We start from the raw sequence: 20,682 nt of genomic DNA on the forward strand, positions 1-20,682 counted from the left end.
GACGCTTGCCCTGGTTCATCATTGCTGCGTCGAAATGTGCTTCGGCCTGCGCTGGCCCTCCGACCCTCTCTTCTCTCAGCCCCACGAGCGCTCCAGCATTCCTGGTCCCCTGCCCGCAGCAGAGAGCTTAACGGCAGGAAGAGAGGGGAGACTAGTGGGGGTCCCACTGGAGAGGGCCAGGGCTTCCCGGGGCCCGATGCCTGGCCTTGCCCCTCGGTTCTTCCCTCCAGGCCCGCCCTTGAGCCCTGGGCCCACGGCTGCTTCAGTCGCTAGCCAGGTGCTGCCGAGGCTGCGCCCACTGGGGCCATTGCTCCTTCCCACCCTAGGAAGACAGGCTGCTGGTTCTCCCCTTCGGTGGTTCCCATTTTCGCTGCAGCTAGATGTGGGGGCTGGAGAAACTGTTAGAAACTCAGTGAACCTGGCTGCCTCCAGAGCTGCAGGAGGCGCAGGGTGGGGTGCAGTGCGTGTGACGGGAGGGGGCTGGGCTCTGCCACCTAAGCACAAGGCCTCCTGGCCAAGCACGGAGGTTCCTGGGAGGCCACTGGCATTTCACTCCAGGGCTGAGGGAAGCTTCAGGGGTATCCCTGTGTCCTTGCCCATGCAGGAGCCATCAGGAAGTGGCCAGTGCCCTGGAGATGGGGGAACAGGGCTGGCAGAGGAGGGACTGACTAGCTGTGAAAGGGGCACATGGAGCCACCTTAGTATTTGCAGCTTTGGAATGCAAGATGAATTTTCTGGAACAAACTTTGGGAGCCATGCTGAGCTACACACAGGCGCCTCTGGGCAGTGGATCGGGCCACGTGGCTCTCACAGGGAGGGTGTGGCATTGCTGGAACTCTGTCAGGGAAGTCAGTCTGGAAGCGGCTCCTTCCTGAGAGCTGCTGTTGCCAGGTTTCTTGGCTGGGCAGGGACAGAATAAAAGGCCCAGGCCATGGTCTCTGATGAACTGGGGGTGTGGGGCTTCCCACCCTGGGGGTCCCTCAGTCCATGCCTTCCTGTTTCAGAGTTCTGGGGAGCTGTGGGTTGGGATTGGAGTCAGCCTTCTGGGTGATTGCTGGCTGCCTTGGGGGGCTAGCAGACAGTGGGAGAAGGTGGGAGAAGCATCTTTCCCGCATCTCTGCTCTGGGGTGGTTCTACGTCTCCAATAACTAGTGGCCGCTTGAGCTTTGCTAACACCCAGAAGTCCCACTTGAAGGAGAGCTGCACTCTACCTGCCACCTTGGCCCTGTTGGGGCATTGGCTGTGGGGGCTGGTAGGCAGTGGGCACAAACCTCCATCTGGTCCAGGACACCCAAGGCAATTTGGGAATCACCTGGGCCACCTCTCCGGCCCTTCTGCTCATTTCTGCATCCTTGGATGGGTTGGCCACAGCTTTCCCCAAGTTACCCCCGGGGACTCCGTACTCCTGGTCACTTCCATCCTTTGCTCCTCATCCTTTACAATCTCATCCACTTCACAGCTTTTACCATCATCACAAATTTACTTATTTTTACAAATTGAGGTATACATACAATAAAATGCACAAAACTCAGTGTACAACTCGATGCATTTTGACGTGTACACACGTGACCACTGCCCAGGTCAAGATTACACATCTGCAGTAGATTGGTTTTTTTCTCCACCTATTTCACCCATTTCCCCACCCCCCCATCCACAAATTGACTTTATTTCAGAGAGACAGATTTATTTTGGAGACCCACTGCTGAGATTCCACCTGCTAGCCAGTCCTGGCCCTGGCTGGCATGTTAAACTTGCTTTGCACGCACAAAACTTACCCTCCTTGCTGTCCATCGCTTTTCCTTAGACTTGTGCTGTCAGTGATGGGACCTGGTGACCCACCTTCCCCAGGAATCTAGTGTCCTTCCCATTCCTGATTTAAATACAGTGGAGTTACTAGGAGCTCAGTCTCAAGTCAGACAACCTGCGGTCAAATCCTGCCTCTGGGTGGCTTTGGGCAATGGACTCTCTGGGCCTCAGTTCCCTCATCTGTAAAATGGAAATAATAGGACTGACACCATGGCCTCGTGGGGATGGGTGGAGAGAAGGTACACAAGCCCCAGTGCAGAGCCTGGCCCAGCACAAACACTTTGGTCACGTGACTGTCAGAGCCCCTTGCAAGAATTCCCTAATTGGTGTTTGTGTCTTTCCCCTCCACACGTGGTCAGACCTGTCCTTGCAGAGCAATCTTCATTGGCTCTTCTTTGCCCATCAAGCCTGGCATCATTCATTTTGGGTACAGATTACCCCCTAGTCCACTGTTGCCCCTTGCTCTAGGCTGTTCTGTGTAACACACACACACAGGGGCATGCACAGCTGTGTATGCAGGCTGTCAACTGTTGAGCCTCTGGGCTCAGTGACCCCATGGCCCTTCTCCCAGCCAAGGCTGGAGGACCTCTGGAGGCTTTTATGCTGAAGAAGTTGTCAGGGCCAGGAGTCCTATTGCTCTGGATGGGAAAGAAAACACCCTGTCCAAACAGGCTTGCTGGGGGTGCCTGCTGGGCTGGCAGCATCCGAGGGGAGTCCCCTACCCCTACTGGAGAGCCGGTGAGAAGCCTGATTGCTCCTGCAGGGTGCTGGGAGCCCGCCATCCGGGACCACTCCTCCCATCAGGGCCACTCATTCAAGCCCCACCTAGAGTCAGAATCCACGTGCCCGGCGCTGAGTTGAGAGTCTGACTGGCATCTCACTAGGGCCAAATTCAGGGGCAGGAGGGATGTCTCCTAGGGGTTGCCTCCTAGAGGTAAGGGAAGGCACAGAATGCTCACCCCCCCTCTCCGGTAGGTGGGGGCAGCCATAACATAACCCATATGCAGAGTGCTGGAGAGGGTCTTCCCCACACTCGGTCTCCCTGTTTTTGGTAAACCAGAGCGTCCAATGGGACCCCCTTAGCTCCTCTTACATCCCCCACCCACCTCCCTTCCCAACACGTGACAGCCTCGGCTCCCCGACACTCCCTTCACCGCGCGGCCAGCAGCTCCGCGGTTGGAGGGGGGTCCCCAGCGGGTCTGGAGACCGCCCAGGCCTGCAGTGACTCCTCCCTTCGGCCCAGCCCCCGGGAGGGAAAGGGGCTTGTATTCCTTTAAGGGGCTGGCGCGGCGGGAGCGTGGGGGATTGTCCGCGGCGCTTCCTTTCTGGCCATTCAAGATCCCGAAATCCGCCTGCTGCCTCGGCCGGGCTGCCTGTGGCCGGGAGCGCCCGAGCCGTCGAGGAGCCGTCTGGAAACGGTGTGTGTGGCTCGGGGTGGCCAGCTCCCGGGGCCCCCGGTGCGTCGGGTTCCAACCCCGCCACTTTGGGTCTGCTGCGGGGCCCCGCACCTCCAGGGGCAGAGTCCGGGCAGGCGGGCAGAGCGAGTGGGCCGGGTGCTGCGGGGCCGCGTGTGAGCGCCGGCGGGGGCACCCGGGCGCGAGTGGGGTGGGAGCGGGGCGCGCACGCGGGCCGACCCGCCCGGGACCCTTGGGCGCTTGGCGAGGAGGCAGATCCCGGGCGAAACCCGTGACTTCCGAGACCAGCGCCCGGGTCCGGCCGCTTTCTCGCCGGGGGCCTCCCGATCCTTCCCCGTCAGGTCCCCAGCACAGCGCGCCGCGCGCCCGGCTCTGCCGCGTGGCACCTGCGGATGCTCGGGGGTCGCGGGAGCCCTGCGGGGGGCTGGGGACAACCGCGGGGCGGCGGGCAGGCTGCCGACCCGCGCCTCCCGGCCTGGGGCCTGCTCCGGCCACCGCACGTTAGGCGCGAAGGATGCCCGTCGGATCCAGGCCCCTCTTTCACTGGGGTTGCTGCCTCTGGAACAGCGAGACCGGAGGGCCAGGGATGGCGGAGCGGGGAGCCCTGGATGGGACATGGGGTCACGCAGGGAGGAACTTAGAGCTCCTGGGCTGCCAGGGGGGACACAGCACGGGGCACCTGGACCCAGCTCTGCCACCGACTCGCTGGGTGGCCCCGAGCAGCCTGTACCCCAGTCGGGGCGGCGGTGTCCAGCGCTGACCCCGGCAGCGCCTCTACCCTCTGCAGCTGGGGGAGGTGATTGGGAGGCTTCGCTCCCGCCGCCCTGCAGGGCCCAGCGGGCTGGGAATGCTGATAGGAAACATCTCCGGCTTCCACTTTCCGGGGGCCGCAGGTTTCAAAGGCGCTCCTAAGCCTTGTCTAAACAGGGGGCACCGAAGTCAAATTCCTTCCAGGGAGCCGGGCTGGCGGAGACGGGAGGGCAATACCGCCCTCTGCTGGTGTCTGGGGGCGTTGGACGCCCCGGTCGCGCAGTGAGGGTCGTCTGGGGCGCTGCATCGTCCTTCCAAGTCAGTGTCAGCGCCGTCTAAGGGTGGAAGGGTCCCCAGGCGGGTGCAGGGAAGAGCAAAGGATGCAGACCCCAGTTTCTGCAACCTCCACCTATTTACTAAAGATAAAGCCTCACCTCCGTCTCTTGGCCCCCAGTTTTCCCAACTGTGAAGAGAAGGCCATGGTGGCGGCTCTCCTAGGCCCTGAGAGGAGAAAGACCCACTGAAATAACGCGAGACTTCACTTTGTCAACTGTGAACAATCATATACTAGCTAATTATTTTGAGTGCTTGTCCTCCCCGCAAGCGGAGGCCATCCATCACTGCCATTAGTGGCGGTGGTCGGGGTGGGCCTGGGGCAGTTACCATTCCTGACTCATACCCAGGACTGCTCCGTGCTTTCGCTTGACATTCAGGGCCATCACTGTCCTCAGCCCCTGAGCTTCCCCATTAGCCTTCTCTGGAGACAGGGAGGCGTCTCTCCGGAGGCCACATGGCTTGCCCAGGGTCACCCTGCCAGCAGGTGGCGAGTCTAACTGGAGCCCTCCGGCTTTGTGTGCTCTGCTCCTCTCTGGGGCTGGAAGAGGGCACCACTTTCACTTAGGCTGCTGCTCCCGGCCCAGGGCTGATCTTTTCTTAAGAACACATTTTTTTCTTGGAGTCCCCCCACCCATTCTCAGGTTGCATGACTGCTGGGTTAACATCCAGCAAAGAGGGTGTTGACCAGATCACACTTGCCGACTGGCAGTAGTACTGATAAACCAGGGAGCAGGCTGGGTGCCCAGACTGGAGAGGGGCCAAAGGAATGGAGAGAAGTGGGGCTGTTTGTGGCTGGAAGGGAGCAGCCAGCATGTGGACCAGCCCTTGATTTGCGGTAGGAAGATAGAATGATTCTTGAGAGTGTAAATCAGACTCACTGCACCCCTCTGCTGAAAAGTGTTTTCCCTGGAGTGCTACATCATGAGGCCTGTGACTGCCGTTTGGACATCCTTTCCTGCCACCTTCCCTCTTGTTCTCTGGGCTCCAGCCTCACTGGGCTTCAAGCTATTCCTGTCAAAAATCTTTGTACTTGCTGTTCCCTCTTCTAGAATGCTTTTCCCTAGTATCCTGAAAGCTCACCCCTTCCCTGTCAATCCTCTTCTCAGTGGGGCTTCCGGATCCACCCTGTCTCCAGGACGTCCTCTGCTTCATCCTCCTCGGTCGTGTGCATCCCTTTCACATCACAGATGTCCCACATTGTGTTAATTGTCCGTCTCTCTCCCTAGAACGTAAACTCCATGAAGACTTCTCATTTGTATCCCCCGTGCTTGGAACTGTGCCTGGCACATGCTAGATGCATGAACAGTATTTGCTGAGTGAAGGAGAGTCCAGCTTCTTCCTCTATTATCTGGGTAACCTTAGCCAAGCAATTTAGCATTTCTGAACCTGTTTCCTTGTCTGTACAATGGTGATGACAATTCTGACATTGTGAGAACCATAGGTAGTGATGTCCATGGTCATGACTTGATGAGTGGCAGTCCTTAAATATGACACATAGCTATGGAGGTTGGCTGAAAGAGTTCAAGAGTCCTGCCTCTACTACCTCCTGGCTGTGTGATCTTTGGACAGTTGCTTCATGTCTCTGTGCCACTGTTCACCTGTGGATTAAATGGGGAGAATAAAATTCTCCTTGTTGAAGGTGTGCTCTTGGGAGGATTGAAGGAACGGGGGACATGGAAGCCTTTTAAAAACCAGGCAGTGTGTGGTACCCAGGCTGGAAATAGTGAGTATGTGCTGGGGTCTCTTAGGCTAGGAAGGGCTTCCCTGGGGTACTGTGGAGGACACCTGAAGGTGTCTTTTCTGCCTTCACCCATGTTTCTGAACCACAAATGAGGTCATCCATGATTGGTAAGAAAAATGGGGATCCGTCATCCATGATTGGTAAGAACAATGGAGATCTGTATCAGTATAACAATGGAATTGGTCCAGTGGTGGCTTTTCCCAGCGTGCCAATGTATTATTGGAGTGGTTGTACAAGATTTCTCACAATGAAAGAGCAAGCCTTAGTCTGGGTTCCTGAAGATAAACGTGATAGTCCTGCAGAAAGTACCTGCCCTTTGTGTATGTGCAGATGTCCCTTGCTACCCAAGCTTGCCATTCATTGCCTAAAACTCAGGAACCAAAGTGATTTGGACAATGCAGCATCTCTTCCCACTTGAGCTTTCAGTATCCAAACTTCTGCCATCCTGACTCACGGATGCGATAGATCTGGTTGAGGGAAGGATGCCTTTATGGCTGCCTAACAACATAAAGTACTCTGAAAAAAGTAGGAATCAGGCGAAGACTGTGTTTAAAAGAAATGATTAAAGAAGATGGTGTCACCTAGAGTCAGATTTTTAATTCTGGTAAATCTGGTTTCTGTTGGAATGCAATGGCCCATGGAAGCACTTGACCCAGCCCTGAAGGCACTGGGCACCAATGTCAGTGGAGAACTGCTGGGCTGGTGTTGTTTTTGTTAACTCTCTGGTTACAATGTTGCACATGTTTTGAGTAGTCTGCCTTAACCTTATTTTCCCACCACCTTGTTATTTTTGAGTGCATGATAGGCATTTCCCCCCAGGCATACAAGTATCACCTTGTGGCAGAAATGCCTGCATTTGCTCATCCTGGGGAAGCCCTTTCTCACTGGGGAAACATCTGAGCCAGATGAGCTGCTGTAGGAGGCTGGAAACATGCAGAGGCTGGTGTGCCCAACCACTGGAGGAGGCTGTGGGTGCTCAGGGACGGGGTGGACCCGAAGGACATCCAGCTCAACATCAGCAAGCCTGTCAGTCCTTGATCCCCTTCCCTCCTGGTTCCAAATGTGAGATCTCAAGGAAGGAAGAGGAAACCAACCCTCACAGGGCTTGCTCTGTGCCAGGCACTGGGCTATGTGCCCTGCATGTTACCTTCCTGGTGGTTCAGGGCTTTGGAGCTAGAGAGAGGTTAAGATCCTAACTCCGCCACCAGAACTGACTGTGAAGGGGTCATTTCTCAGTAAGTGTCAGCTCACAAGGGGTTTGCCTCTTGGTGAATGTCAGCGCATAAAACTCAACCCAGATTGTAAGAAAGGAAGATTTACTACTTTCAGTAAGGGGGAGTGTGGGGGATAGCTCCCAGGACAGTGTCTGCAGGAACAAAATACAGGGCAGCCCTTTGATAGGCACAAGGCCATTCTCACCTTGGTCCCCCATGTGAATAAGGTGAGAACACCATGCAATTCTGACAGGTGTTTAGAGGGGGAGGAGAGATTGTTGGGCAGAACTCTCCGTCCTTGGCAGCAGGGAGGGGGCATCCAGGCAGCAGTTAGGGGAGCTCTTGCAGGTAACAGTGGCAAATAGCAGCTGTTATGCCCTTCTGTTATGCCTGCTCTTCCAGAAACATTTTGTTTTGCAAAACAATTTAGCAGAGAGTGTTAACTTACCCTCTAAATTCCCCATTAACTCTTTTCTGCCTATGGTCATACCACTTTCTAGCTGGATAACCTTGGGCAGATTATTTAATCTCTCTGTGCCTTTAATCCCATCTGTAAAATGGGGATACAAATAGGTTCCGCCTCCAGAGGGTGTGCTGAGGATTAAATGAAATAGTAGCAGCGCATTAAACTCAGCTGTTAATATCTTTACGCCAGTGATAGCAACCCTATGAAATGAGGCCAAGTGAGGCTAAGTTATGTTCACAAAGAGACTCATAATGTGGTGGCTTACATATGATAGGATTTTGTTTTTCTCTTACGACACAGGGCAGGTGGGGGAAGTCTAGGGCTGGTGGGACAGCTCTGTCATTCGACCTGTGGTTTTTATATTTGAGACAAAAGTGGCTACTCTGGTTGCCAGCAGGTTGGGGAAAACAGTACCAGGGAAAGGCATCTGTAATTGTTTTAACTGTAAGACCTGCATGTGGCACGTTATTTCTGCTCATTGCCGTTGGCCAGCGCTGAATCACATGGCCTCTCCTAGCAGCAAGGGAGGCTGAAAATAACAGCCTCCAGCTGACGGGTCATGTATCTATCTCGAACTTTATTACCAAAGGAGGAAAGTAGACTGTATGGGGGAACAACATGTGATGGTGAGTTTTATGATTCCTTTTCACAAATGAGGAAACCTGCCTAGAATCACAGAGCTAAGAAGCAGTGGACACGGGATTCGAGCCCACATCTTCCTGCCCCCGGAATTCTGTGTTCGGTCGCCTGATTGTGCTTAGGCTGCCCAGATTCAAGGCGCCAGGAGGCTTTGTAACCAAACAAGGGTCTGCTGTCTCATGCGCATTGTAAGCCAAATATGCGATGCTGGCTTTTGCAAAAGGAAAGAGCTTTCTTGCAAGGTGGCCAAGCAAGGAGACAAACCTGTCTCCCTGCTCGTCAGGAAGAGAGGCTTTTGATGATGTGGCGAAGTACGGCTGGGCTGGCTGAGGGTTGGGAAATTCCTGCTCTGGTTTCTCCATCCCACAGTGATTCCTATGTCCTCTGACCCCTGTGGTGGCTGTGCTTTATTACTAGGTCATTTGTTGCCTGCTGCTTTGGGACATGTTTTCTCAACAGAAAGGTTGATGTCTGGGCAAACTGATGTATTCTGCACATCTAGATGGTTCTACTGGTTTCTCCTGGATCTAGTGGGTTTCTGGGGAAGGCCTAGATGGGCATGGAGGCTTCTGGTCATTCTCTGAATAATAAGAATTATCTGTGACTGTTACCCTGCAAGGCACCATTCACCTTTATGGGTGTCATCCGGGGATTCCTCCTGGACGAGAAGTGAGGCTCAGGACAGCGTCCTCCTGTGGTGTGCAGCAAGGGGCAGGTCTGGGCCTTGGGATCTGTGCTGAGTGTCTAAGAGAACAGTGCCTGCTACCTCTCAACTCCCCCCCATCCATTCCTTCCTCTCTAGCCGAAGCTCCTAGATGTTCCAGAACTGAGAATATGTCCTCCTCAATCCCACCACCATTGCAGGTTGATGCCTTTTCTTGTTTTTCTTTTCTCCCCTATCCCTCCCCACCCCCTCTTGTTCCCTCTCCTCCTTTCTGTACACAGGCATCCGGAGGCCACGTACTTGCAGGCATAGCAGAGTGGCAATTCTGGGTTCTGCTTTGTCTATTTTAAATTACACCCTAAGCATTTTCCCATGTTGCCACATGACATTCCTGCTTCCAAATGTCTGCTGTCACTCTGCCTTGCTGCCCACAGTCCACTGTCCACTTTGGCCCTGGAGGGATGTTTCTAAGATAAAAGTCTGATCCTGTGGCTCTTCTGTTTAAAGCCACCACTGCAGAACCTTTGGGACAAAGGACAGGCTGCTGGCCCTGACACCCAAGGGCAACTAGACACTGGTTCTGCTGACCCTTCTGCCCTTTATCAGCCAGCATCTCGGCAGGAAGCAGAATTCACCCTGGATGGTTCCAAAACACAGACTCTGATAATGAAGGGATGGCTTCTAGAAAGGAGAGTGCAGGCAAAAAACTAGTCTTGTCTCTTTGACGTCATTAAAACATGCTGCTCACAACCTTTCACATTCGGAAAATGTTGTTCTTTCACGTCGTCCTGCTTAATTTTCTCTGGGTCCTTTTTGCTGGGTCCTAGGTCCTTCCCAGGATTTGCTGGCTTGCTTACTGCTCATCTTGCCTGGAGTGGGGAGGCAGCCCCCAGAGCAAGGACCTCACCTAGCTCATCACCGTCTTCTTGGCTCTGAGGACAGTTCCTGGCACGCAGGAGGTGCTCCAGAATTACCTGTTGAGCGAGTGAGTGCAGGGGGTGCTGGAACCCCGGAATTGCCCCCGCCCCCCGCCCCCAGCAGGGCTTCTCTAATTGGCTTTCTTTTCTCCTCTTCCCAGTTTGCCCCGGGCCCCAGCCTTGCCCAGGACACCCTGGCGCTGCAGTCGTGCACAACGCCATGGGCTCGCTGCTCCTGGTCCTGCTGTTCCCTCTGCCCTGGGTCTCCGGGCTGCCCTTCTACAATGGCTTCTACTACTCCAGCAGTGCCAGTGGCCGCAGCCTGGGCAACAGCCACAGCGAAGGTGGGCGGCTTCCTGGATCCGGCTCTTTGCTCCTCTGGGTGACCAAGACCTGTCCTGGCTCCTGCTGTGATATGCAGGGTCCAGGCTGGGATGGCAGACAGGGAATGGAGTCATCAGCCCCTTTCCCCTCTGGGTCCTTGTAGCTGACCATTGTCATTTCTAAGACAATCCAAAGAGATGGGTCAGTTACTCTGCGCTGGCTCACCCCTCAGACACAGAGCTGAATGCATTTATAGACAATCACTTGTGTTTTTATACTTTCCCAAAGTTCTTCTGATTTTTCAAGATCCAGCTTAAATGTGACCTCCCCTGGTCTCTACCGTTTGAATCTTAATTTTGCCACTTGCTAGCTGCATGGCTTTGTCCCTTACTAGATGCAAACAATATCACAAACTATTTCCCCCACCTGGAGGAGCGACTGCTAACATCTTAGGTGTATGCTTCCGGCCTTTCACATGTGATTAGAAACTTCTCTTTAACCTCCTGCTCGGCATATGCAGTTCTCAAGTCTCCCTTTTCACTTCATAGAATACAATTTTCCCTCCCCAGTCAATGAATGATTATGCATCTACCAGGTTATTTTACATGGCCGTGTGGTATTTTGTCTTATGGATGCATTGATTTAGCTAAATATTTTCATTTTATTCAGGTTTGAATGCAGCTTTACTACAGAGTGTTGCCACTAAATGATAACCCTGGGGCATGACCACTGGACCCTCTGTGTGCCAGGGGGGCCCCCCTAATCTGATTTGAGCCTCACCACAGCCCATTGTAGGTACCGTGATCACCACATTCTACAAATGAGGAAACTGAGGCTTGATTTCTCTAGACTGGCCTAGACTTGTGAAAAGCTGAAGCCAAGATTCAAGCCTGGCTTGTCTGCCTCTGGGCCTGTGTTCTCAGGTCTCTGCCTACTGCCTTTCCCAGCAGGGTTCTCCAACCTGAGTGGCCGGCAGTCACCTGGAGGGCTGTCAAAACACTGAAGGCTGGGCTTCACCCACTGAGTTTCTCACTCAGGAGGTTTGGGGTGGGGCCCAGGAATTTGCATTTCCAACTAGTTCCTAGTAATGCCAATGCTGCTGGCTCTGGGACCCCACTTTGAGAACCACTGCACCAGGGCACCTGGCTCATTAGGGAGCCTTCCTGTTGAGCTCCCACATAGCCCTGAGGCTACCCCTCCCCAACCCCGAGGCTACCCCTCCCCTACCCCCAGGCTACGCCTCCCCCACCCCTGAGGCTACCCCTTCCCCCACCCTGTTACTTCCAGGGTCTGAAGTCCAGGCCCAAGATCTTGAGCCAGTGAGGCCCCTGTAGGGGGTCCCGGTTGTACGGCCTTAGCCGACAGACTAGTTTCTGTGGTGCATTTTGGGCCCTGTGCTTATGTGCCTGGGCCCTGAGTATAGTCTCCTTTAGGAGTCTTGGCCTTATCTCACCTGGGTTTCTCGGGGTCTCAGAAAAGTGATGGCGGACAGCTGCACCAAGACTGAAGGGCAGGCCGTGCTCTCCTGTGGTTCGTCTGGTAGAAGGAGACTCAGGGGGTCCGAGGTCTAGACACCCCCATCATAAGGAGGTGCTGTCGTTGCTGCACCAGTAGCTTCTTATGCATGACACACGTGGTGGCTGTGACAACAGGCGCTTACTTAGCTCATGATTCCTGGGTCAGCTTTTGGGGCTGGTTGATGGGCAGGTCAGCCGGGGGCTGGCTCGTCTAGGGTGGCCTCAGCTAGGACGGCTTGTCTCTGCTCCACGTGGGCGCTCACCGTCCAGCAGCTGAGCCCAGGCTCTTTCTGATAGTGGCTGGCAAGGTTCTGAGAGAAAAAGTGGAAGCAGCAGGGCCTCAAGGAGCCTAGGCTCAAAACAGGCACAATGGACCAGTTCCTTCCGCCACAGTCACTTGGCTAAGCAAGTGGCGAAGCCCACACGGATTGGAGGGAGGGGTGGGGCACAGCGTCACCTCCTGATGGAAGGAGGTGCACGGTCACACTGCAGAGCATGTGGGTGCAGGGACGGGTGCTGCACCAGGGCCATCCCTGCATTCTAGAACACCTGAGCCTGGGGAGGTGGGTGGCAGTGGCCCTTGCGGGGGTACAGAGACACTGCAGCAGGTCCCCGTCCTCATCCCCCTGTCCCCCCAGCCATCTTCAGTGGAGTGAAGCTGGTGGTGGAGACGCCCGAGGAGACCCTGTTCTCCCACCAAGGGGCTAACGTAACCTTGCCCTGCCGCTACCACTACGAGCCGGCCCTGGTCTCCCCGAGGCCTGTGCTCATCAAATGGTGGAAGCTGTCAGAGAATGGGGTCCCTGAGCGGGACGTGCTGGTGGCCGTCGGGCTGAGGCACCGTTCTTTCGGAGGCTACCGAGGCCGGGTGCATCTGCGGCAGGATAGGGAGCGCGAAGTGTCGCTGGAGATCCGGGACCTGCGGCTGGAGGACTGCGGACGCTACCGCTGCGAAGTCATTGACGAGCTGGAGGATGAGAGCGGCCTGGTGGGGCTGGAGCTTCAGGGTGAGTCCCGGATGGGCTGGATGATGCTGGGACCTTAGACAGGCATGTAATCCTCCACACAGCCCCATGGGGAAGCTACTATTATCACCACCCCCATTTTACAGGTGAGGAAACCGAGGCACGGAGCCAAGGTCACATAGCTCATAAATGGCAGAATGGGGGTGAACCCCAGGCAGTCAGTCTCCAGAAGCCACTGGTGTCCACTCCCTCTTGCTCACACCCCATTCAGAGAGGAAGATGGGAGCTGGTCACACAGCTAATTAGAGACAGAGCTGGACTGTAGCAGCGGCAGGTAATGCAAACCGATCAGGCAGTCCCGTGTGAGTGACAGGGAGCACTGGGCCTCAGGCGCACAGTGAGCCCGCGTCCCATCCAAAGGAGTGTCCTGCCCAGGCCTGGTCCTGACGCCACACCAGAAGCAGATGCAGCAGGGCCAGATTTTCTGATGTGGCAAAAGAAGCTTATATTTATATGTGAAATCTCCTGATTTTTATGTAAAAAATCTCTTAATTTGAAAAAAAACTCAGTGCTGCCCAAACCAGCCAGACCCCACAAGCTGAATCCTGTGTGGGGGCCCTGGTGGCAACCTCTAAGTGACGTTACTCTTGCTGACTCTAGGATGGGACCCTGCGGCTTCCCGTGGCTTCTGCCTGCTAGGCAGGTGACTCAGGTTGGGGGCAGAGAAGGATGATCTGACACCATGTCCACCCTGTCCCAGCTGTGGCACCTGCCAAAATGCCTCAGCCCCTCAGAACTCCGGTCTCCTCACATGCAAAATGAGGAATACAGGTCTCCTCCGTGACCTCCTCCTGAGGAGCTGGGGATAAAATGGGAGTCAAGGGCCTGGCTCAGTCGGTGGCAGACCTTTGCCATTGGCCATCTACTCCCCAAGTCCAGGGAGCTTAAGATGGTGGCCCAGGGAGACCACATTCCTCATCCCTGATGTTGGAGGTACTGGGGTCATCTGTCAGAGGACCACAGGGGCAGCCTAGAGAAACAGGGAGCCCTCACCCCATTTCTGGCCCTGGAAGAGCTTAAGGATTTGAGATGGAATTAAGCCCAAAATAACCCCCTGCACACATGTGGGTGTTGTGAGCCAACCATTGAGGCCTGTCCATCCCGTGGCAGCCCGGTGTCCTGCCCCAGGTGAGATTGGGGGTGTTCCCAGGTGCCCGGCCTCAGGAAGGAGAGGCCAAGGACTCCAGGCCCTGCTTACAAACAATGGCAGTCCCAGGGCCTAGGCTCATCCTTTCTCCTACGGTTTCATTTGACTTGATAGAAACTAAATCCCAGGTCTTTAAAAAACATTTTCAAAGTCACCATTCATGTATGAAACTTTGTCATAATAAAATGTTTTTGTTTTGCCCCTACAAGACCCTGGCACCGGGAAGGGAAGTCCTCTCCCAGGACCTCCTTGACCTTGGGGCCCCTTTATGAGGCCCTTTACCATTCTTCATCTCCCCATGGCTTCCAGGGCCTGCTCTCCCATGAAAATTATGTCATGTATGGAAATTTCCTTCCATTCTTCTAAGAAGCTTCCGCATGAATCTTAATATAGAAGATCAGGTCTCAGCTATCACGGGGGGCCTGCAGAGCGCAAAGATCTGCCGGCTCCTGTAGACGGCAGGCAGCACCTTCTCCCTGGTGTCTCAGTCTGTCCGGGCCACTACAACAAAGTGCCACCACCTGGGGGTTTATAAATGACCACAGTTCATTTCTCTCAGTTCTGGAGGCTAGAAGGCAGAAATCAGGGTGCCAGCACGGCTGGGTGAGGGCCCTGTGCCAGGATGTGGACTTCTCCCTGCATCTGCAAGTGGTGGATGTGGGCAGAGAGCTCTCTGGGGTTCCTTTCATAAGGGCACTAATCCCATCCATGGGGGCCCCACCCACACAACCTCAGTACCTCCCCATTCGATCATGGGCATTAGGGCTTAAGCAGATGACTTTGGGGGACATGTTGAGACCACAGCGCTGGGGTTCTTGCGACAGCCCATTAACTAAGAGTCACTGTCATTCTCTAGTTAGGGACATTAGTGGGCTGGTTAATTTATGACCTTAACAAGCTAGTAAACGTTTTCTGCATAGTGCTGTGTGCCGGCCTAGTTCTAGGAGGGGGTGTAAAGCACATGTAGACTGTCTTTGACTTGGACTATGGAAAGGAGATGACAAGTTTGCTGAGCTTCTCTGAGGGACTGTGTGTGTGTGTGTGTGTTAGGGGAGCGTGTGACCTAGTGGAGTAGGGAGAGGACTGGGGTCTCTGAGCAGCTGGACCCCCTGCCCACCCACTCAGGCTCCTCTTTCCTCCCTCCCCAGGTGTGGTCTTTCCCTACCAGCACCCCCAGGGCCGCTACCAGCTCAACTTCCACCAGGCCCAGCGTGCCTGCGAAGAGCAGGATGCAGTGGTGGCCTCCTTCGAGCAGCTGTTCCGGGCCTGGGAGGAGGGCCTGGACTGGTGCAATGCAGGCTGGCTGCAGGATGCTTCGGTGCAGTACCCCATCATGCTGGCCCGGCAGCCCTGTGGTGGCCTGGGCCTGGCACCCGGTGTGCGCAGCTATGGCCCACGAGACCGTCATCAACACCGCTACGATGTGTTCTGCTTTGCTGCTGCTCTCAGGGGTGAGTGGACCAGCGAGCTCAGGTCCGCGGTGGCAGGCAGCATCGGGGGCGCTTAGGGCCTCTCCTGCGGCACCTCCACCTGCCACTCATGAGGCCACATCTGGGGGCCTGCTTCTGGTTCACACTGACGATTGTTCATTCATTCATCAAACATCTCCTGAGTGCCTACTATGTGCTGGGGCCAACAGCAGGCTCTTGGCATCATAGACAAACAAAACTGTTTTCACAGGAAGATAAACAGAACCAGAAACTGGTTCAGTTCCATATGCCAAGCACTTGGAACAGTGTCTGGCACATAGTTGGTGCTCAGTAAATGCTGAGTGGGTGAAAGGCTCTGATTGGTCCAGCCTAGGTGGGGTGATCACCAAGGGTGCAATTAAAGGACAGGGTAGAGGACAGACATGACAGGGGTATCTGCAGCCCCATGGCAGGTGGGGTGGAATGCTCAGAGGGGGTGAGGCCTGGGAAGGTGCCTCCCCAAGGTGTGCACTGTGGATGCCCACAGCGTGGTGGCTCCTGGGCTTGGACAGTTGTCAGGTCTTTGGGGGCTGGGTGGTGCGGTCAGGATGGGCTGGCATTCTGCAGCCCTGCTGTGCTCTCTGGATGCCCCTCTGCCCAACCCTCGCCCCTGCTTTCACACAGGGCGGGTATACTACCTGGAGCACTCTGAGAAGCTGACGCTGGCAGAGGCAAAGGAGGCCTGCTGGGAAGACGGTGCTCAGATCGCCAAGGTGGGCCAGCTCTTTGCCGCCTGGAAGTTCCAAGGCCTGGACCGCTGTGACGCTGGCTGGCTGGCAGATGGCAGTGCCCGCTACCCTGTGGCTCACCCACGTCCCAGCTGTGGGCCACTGGAGCCTGGTGTCCGCAGCTTCGGCTTCCCAGACCCGCAGAGCCGCAAGTATGGCGTGTACTGCTACCAGCCATGCTAGCACCCCACGCCAGCTCTGACCCGCCCGGGCCCCTCCCCTCACGGGCTGTATTTATTGAGTGGTTCATTTTCCCTTGTCAGTTGGGGCAATTTTCATATTGTTTTTATACTTCTCAACTTAAAATTCAAAAAAAAAATTACTGTGTTTCATAAATCCACCAGATCCCAAATCCTCCCTTTGCTCAGGTGGGTACCCCAAGGCTGTCCGGCTCCCGGAATCCTCCTGCCCCTCTCCTCTGGCACATGGGAGGCTCGTGGGCTCACGAGGGCTCCCTGTGGTCCCTGGGTGCAGCCCCTTTCCCTGCCCCAGAGGCTATTGCTCAGAGCGGGGCTCGGAGGCTGCAGTGCCCCACCCCGCCTCAGCCTAGGGAGGGAGGGGGCACAGGGCACCGGAGGCGGGGGAGCTGGGCTCTGGGCCTGGCAGCCTCCTGCCCCTCTTCCTTCTCTGGGAAGCTGCTGGCTGGAGTCAGGGCTGGAAGCGGGTCCCTAGGCTCCTGTGTGAAATCCCAGGGAAGAGATTTCACATTTCCTCCTCATTTTTTTCTCTCCCTTGGTGCCAAAGACTCTGTGTTTTGTTCTCATTCTCCCTCTTTGGGGAACGGCCTCAGGTGTGTGTACTTTCCTGGGACAGTGAATGGTGCAGGGAGCCCTTCCTCCACCCCCAGACCTCCCCTTTGTTCTGCTGGCCAGCTCAGCCCGTCTTGGGGTTCAGCCCCCTGCCCAGCGGGTGTGGAGGGCAGTTCGGTCCCGGGCTCACAGGATCTGTGCCCTGGCGTGGGCGGCAGACTCCAGGGCTGCCCCTTCAGGCTGACAGGGTTCTCCCTTGCCGGTCCTGGGGCAGCCCCGCCCTGGTGCTGGCCTTGAAGCTGGAGGCCCTGGCCAGCTCTCCCACCTCCCCACTCCCTGTCTGGGTGACTGCAGGCGTAGCAGAAGGGCAGGGGGCGCCTCAGGAAATGGAGGAGACCGTGTGCCCGCAGAGGATCTCAGGCCCCAGCCATCTCTGGGCCTCACCCTCTGCCCCCTGCCCCAACCACCCAGCCTCAGAAAACCCAGCCTGTTGCCTCCGCAGAGGCTCACCTCTACCGCTCCCCCTCAGTCGTGCAGCCAGTTCTTCGTGTAGCCCCCGTGCTCCTCAGAGGGCGGCCAGGAGCAGCTGGGTCCCTGGGAAACTGTTCGAAGTGCACATTCCTGGGCCCCACCCCAGACCCACTGGGTCGGCCACGCTGGAGTGGGGCCCGGGATTCTGTGTCATCACAAGCCCTCTCGATTCTGACGCAGGCTCAAGTTTGAGACCCACTGACATAGTTGTACTCCCAACGCATCAGTTGATTATCAATTCCTCATGTAATTATTGAGCCCTTAATATGTGATCATCCCTGTACCCTCTACTTTTTGTCCACTCATTCATTCCAGAGTTGAAGGTAACCTGGGCATACGGATATAGTCACCAACAAATACTCAACCACACGCATCCACACCTGAAGAGATACCAGCAAAGCCACCCGGGCCCTCGCTAACCAGCTCTTAAAACTCACAGACTCAGCTGCCTGTTGGCAGATGTGATGAGCGGGTGGTGCCCACTCCTGAGGAGGAGGCTGATGGGGGCACACTGCCTGGCACGTACACTCTGCTTGGCTCAGGGTCTGCTGGGGATCCACAAGCAATCAGAATCATTCTTGTCCATGTCCAACAGCCTCCTGAAGGGCATGATGCCCAGATCTTTTTGTTAGTGGTCAGCTGGCCAGTTTACCCCCAAAATGGGTAAGCAAGTTTCACTGTTCCCAGGCATCTGCAATGTTTTTGTTCCGTCGTTTAAGTCCTGATTTTGCCTGTTCTTGGACTTATTCCACCAACCAGGTCCTCCTATGCGAGCACTATGGTATCAAAGCACCAGACTATGTAAAGTAGCCAGATGTCACACTTGAGTTGCTCTGTCAGTGTGCCAATTTGCAAATCGCCACACAGCGCCCACTGACTCATGCACACACACCACACACTCTTCACATCTCATGTGTACAGATACACACGCATACGCAGGGAGGCCATCAAACACAGGCACTCCTTGTAAAAAAGCACACAAAGGCGTGACTGTCTCAGGCTTACCGGACAGAATTCACACCAGCTTGGATTCATTTGATCAGACCTTATCCTCACTGCCCCCATTCCTGACAGCCCCTTCAGTAGACCTCAACCATGGTGGCTTTCTCTTCAAATTAAAAAAAGGAGGGAAAAGCAAAGAAATAGATCTCTTCCAATATCTTTATTATTATTATAATTATCATAATCTTCAGTTTTTTCAAAAATATAAATAGGTGCACGGAACCCTGGTGCCTGCACGGTCCCGGGAGTGGAGGAGGTGGGGGGCAGGGGAGGTGGCATTCCCACGGGGATGCAAATGCCCCCGACCCAGCCCTGCCTGGATGGACACCTGCTAGGGGGGCAGCGCTGGGTGAGAGGCTGGAAGTGGGTCCCCTGGAGGGCCCCCGACCCCCATGCAGGGGAAGCTCCCTCCACAGCTTCCTCCTGTCTGCACCACCTTGGTGGGAACCAGCCCCCGCCCCCAGCTTCTCCCCACTCGGATGGCGCAGCGTCTTGGCTCCTCATCCAGTACATTCAGCTGCGGTTCCGTCTGAGGTCGTGCCCTCCATCCTCTGCCCCTTCCGCCCGCCTCCCTAGCTCTCCCTGGAAGGCAAAGAACCAAGGATTGCACTGCTCTTGGATAAAGTCAGGAAACAAAAAATAATCTTCTTTATTTAACTTAACCCCTCCCCTTCTCCCCCTGTCCCTGCTCTGGTCCCTGAAAGGCACATCAGGAGACTGAAGAAGCGTCTCTAAACGCAGTCCGTGGGTTACAACACGTTTGCTTTGCTTTGGCATTTGGGGGTGGCAATCGGATGCAGTTCTGGCGATTCGGGGGTGGGTGGGTGCATACACAATGTGGGGCTTTTTTTTTTTCCTTCTTTAATGGAATTCCTTATATGACAGAAAGCGGCAAGAAGAGGGCACCATCTGTGTGGGCTGTCAGCCTGGCAAGCCTCCGGGGCTCCGCATCCCGGCCGCGTCTGGGGCTTCCTCTCAGTGGGCCGTGCCAGGCCGGCTCCGCCGCCGAGGCCGCCCGCTCCGCTTCTGTAGTCTGCGCTTGTAGGCAGAGGCTGGCATGCGGGGGAGATGCAGAGATGGTTATGAGCCCGGGAAGAAAGCAGCCAGCCTGGCTTCTCCCCAGCGTGCGCCCTCTCCACGGGCTCCCCTCCCACCGAACCCAAGGGCTCAGGAGGGCAGGCAGCCTGTGCCTTTATGTGCCTCCTGCTTTTGATTTTTCTTGGAAACAACTGGGGCTACCGGGCTTCTGGCTGGTGTTGAAGAGCAAAGCGGGCCCCCATCGGCTTGCTCCTTCATCCTCAGGGAAAGGCCCTCCCTAGCGGCAGGGGCAGTGGTCTGTGGTGGCCCCCACGGATGGCACGGGCAGCTGGTGCTCAGGGTCCCCGGAGAGGGCTGCTGGCCGCTGCTGTGCCCCAGGTGGGGAGGAGGACAGGAGGGCACCACCCAATGCTGGGCCCCGTGAGGGTCGGGAGGGGCTGTGCTCACGGTCTGTGCAGGTGATCCGAGGCTCCTCCCAGTGCCCGCTGGGCAGGCACCGGATGGTGGGCACGTGGCGCTGGACAAAGCCCTCATTGCACTGGTACCGCACCAGGGAACTGATCTCGTACCGGTCCTTTTTCTGCCCAAAGGGCCTGGCGTGCTCCACCGCGGGGGGGTCTCCGCAGGCCACTGGGGGGCAAACACCCTTCAGAATGGGCCCTCAGAGGGTCTCCCGTGATGACGCATGCCAGTGATGAGCCGCTGTGGCCCCCTCTGGCTGCGATGGGACAGCCCAGAGTCTAGGGATGGGGCATTGAACCCGGACACCCAGCCGTGAGCCCTGACTGCTGCTGGCAAAGGGGAGTTTTCATGCCCTGCTAAGAATCTGGAAACCGCTGGTTCTAACTTCTGGTGCCTTGATGACCAGGAGCAGCAGGAAGGGATTGAAGGAGGGTCTGCTGGGGATGAGCAGAAGACAGAGAGGGCGAAGGTGGGGAACAAGGGAGAGGGCCAGGCAGGCTGTCTGTGACATCAGGAAACATCCGGTGCAGGAAACATACTGGCACCCTGATGTCACAGACTTAACTGAGGATAAAGGCCCGACAACTCTGACTCTGACTGAGGGACTTGGGGGCCCCAAAGAGGGGGAGGTTCCCAGCCCATGTACCATCGGGCATGACTTTCTATGCTGATATCCATGGGATGTGTATGTGTGGAGTCGGGGGGAGGGAGGGTCCTCTAGCCTGTGACTTTCACCCTCTCC

General features: G+C 55.9%; 2 protein-coding genes across 3 annotated transcripts in view; one reads left to right on the top strand and one right to left on the bottom strand.

Moving 5' to 3' along the window:
* Nucleotides 1-3,097: 3,097 nt before the first annotated feature.
* Nucleotides 3,098-16,466, top strand: HAPLN3 (hyaluronan and proteoglycan link protein 3). Of its 2 annotated transcripts, none has more exons than XM_037000438.2 (6): nt 3,098-3,224; nt 9,859-10,016; nt 10,110-10,292; nt 12,428-12,796; nt 15,110-15,412; nt 16,055-16,466. In XM_037000438.2, the coding sequence occupies exons 3-6, from the start codon at nt 10,169-10,171 to the stop codon at nt 16,339-16,341; spliced, it is 1,083 nt and encodes a 360-aa protein (XP_036856333.2). In that variant the 5' UTR covers nt 3,098-3,224; nt 9,859-10,016; nt 10,110-10,168; the 3' UTR covers nt 16,342-16,466. The 2 variants fall into 2 exon arrangements, with proteins under 2 accessions (XP_036856333.2, XP_036856335.2); XM_037000440.2 differs by having other exon boundaries at nt 3,116-3,224; nt 9,870-10,016.
* Nucleotides 16,467-18,631: 2,165 nt separating this feature from the next.
* Nucleotides 18,632-20,682, bottom strand: part of ACAN (aggrecan) — a 33,346-nt gene continuing 31,295 nt past the window's right edge. The window contains exons 15-16 of the mRNA XM_073227105.1: nt 19,926-20,108; nt 18,632-19,492 (exon numbers count right to left, since the gene is read on the bottom strand). Coding sequence (XP_073083206.1) covers nt 19,416-19,492; nt 19,926-20,108 — 260 coding nt within the window. The 3' untranslated portion in view covers nt 18,632-19,415. The remainder of the gene's footprint in view (nt 19,493-19,925; nt 20,109-20,682) is intronic.

Source organism: Manis javanica, chromosome 18 (genome assembly GCF_040802235.1).
Source record: "Manis javanica isolate MJ-LG chromosome 18, MJ_LKY, whole genome shotgun sequence".
NCBI classification, from domain to species: domain Eukaryota; kingdom Metazoa; phylum Chordata; class Mammalia; order Pholidota; family Manidae; genus Manis; species Manis javanica.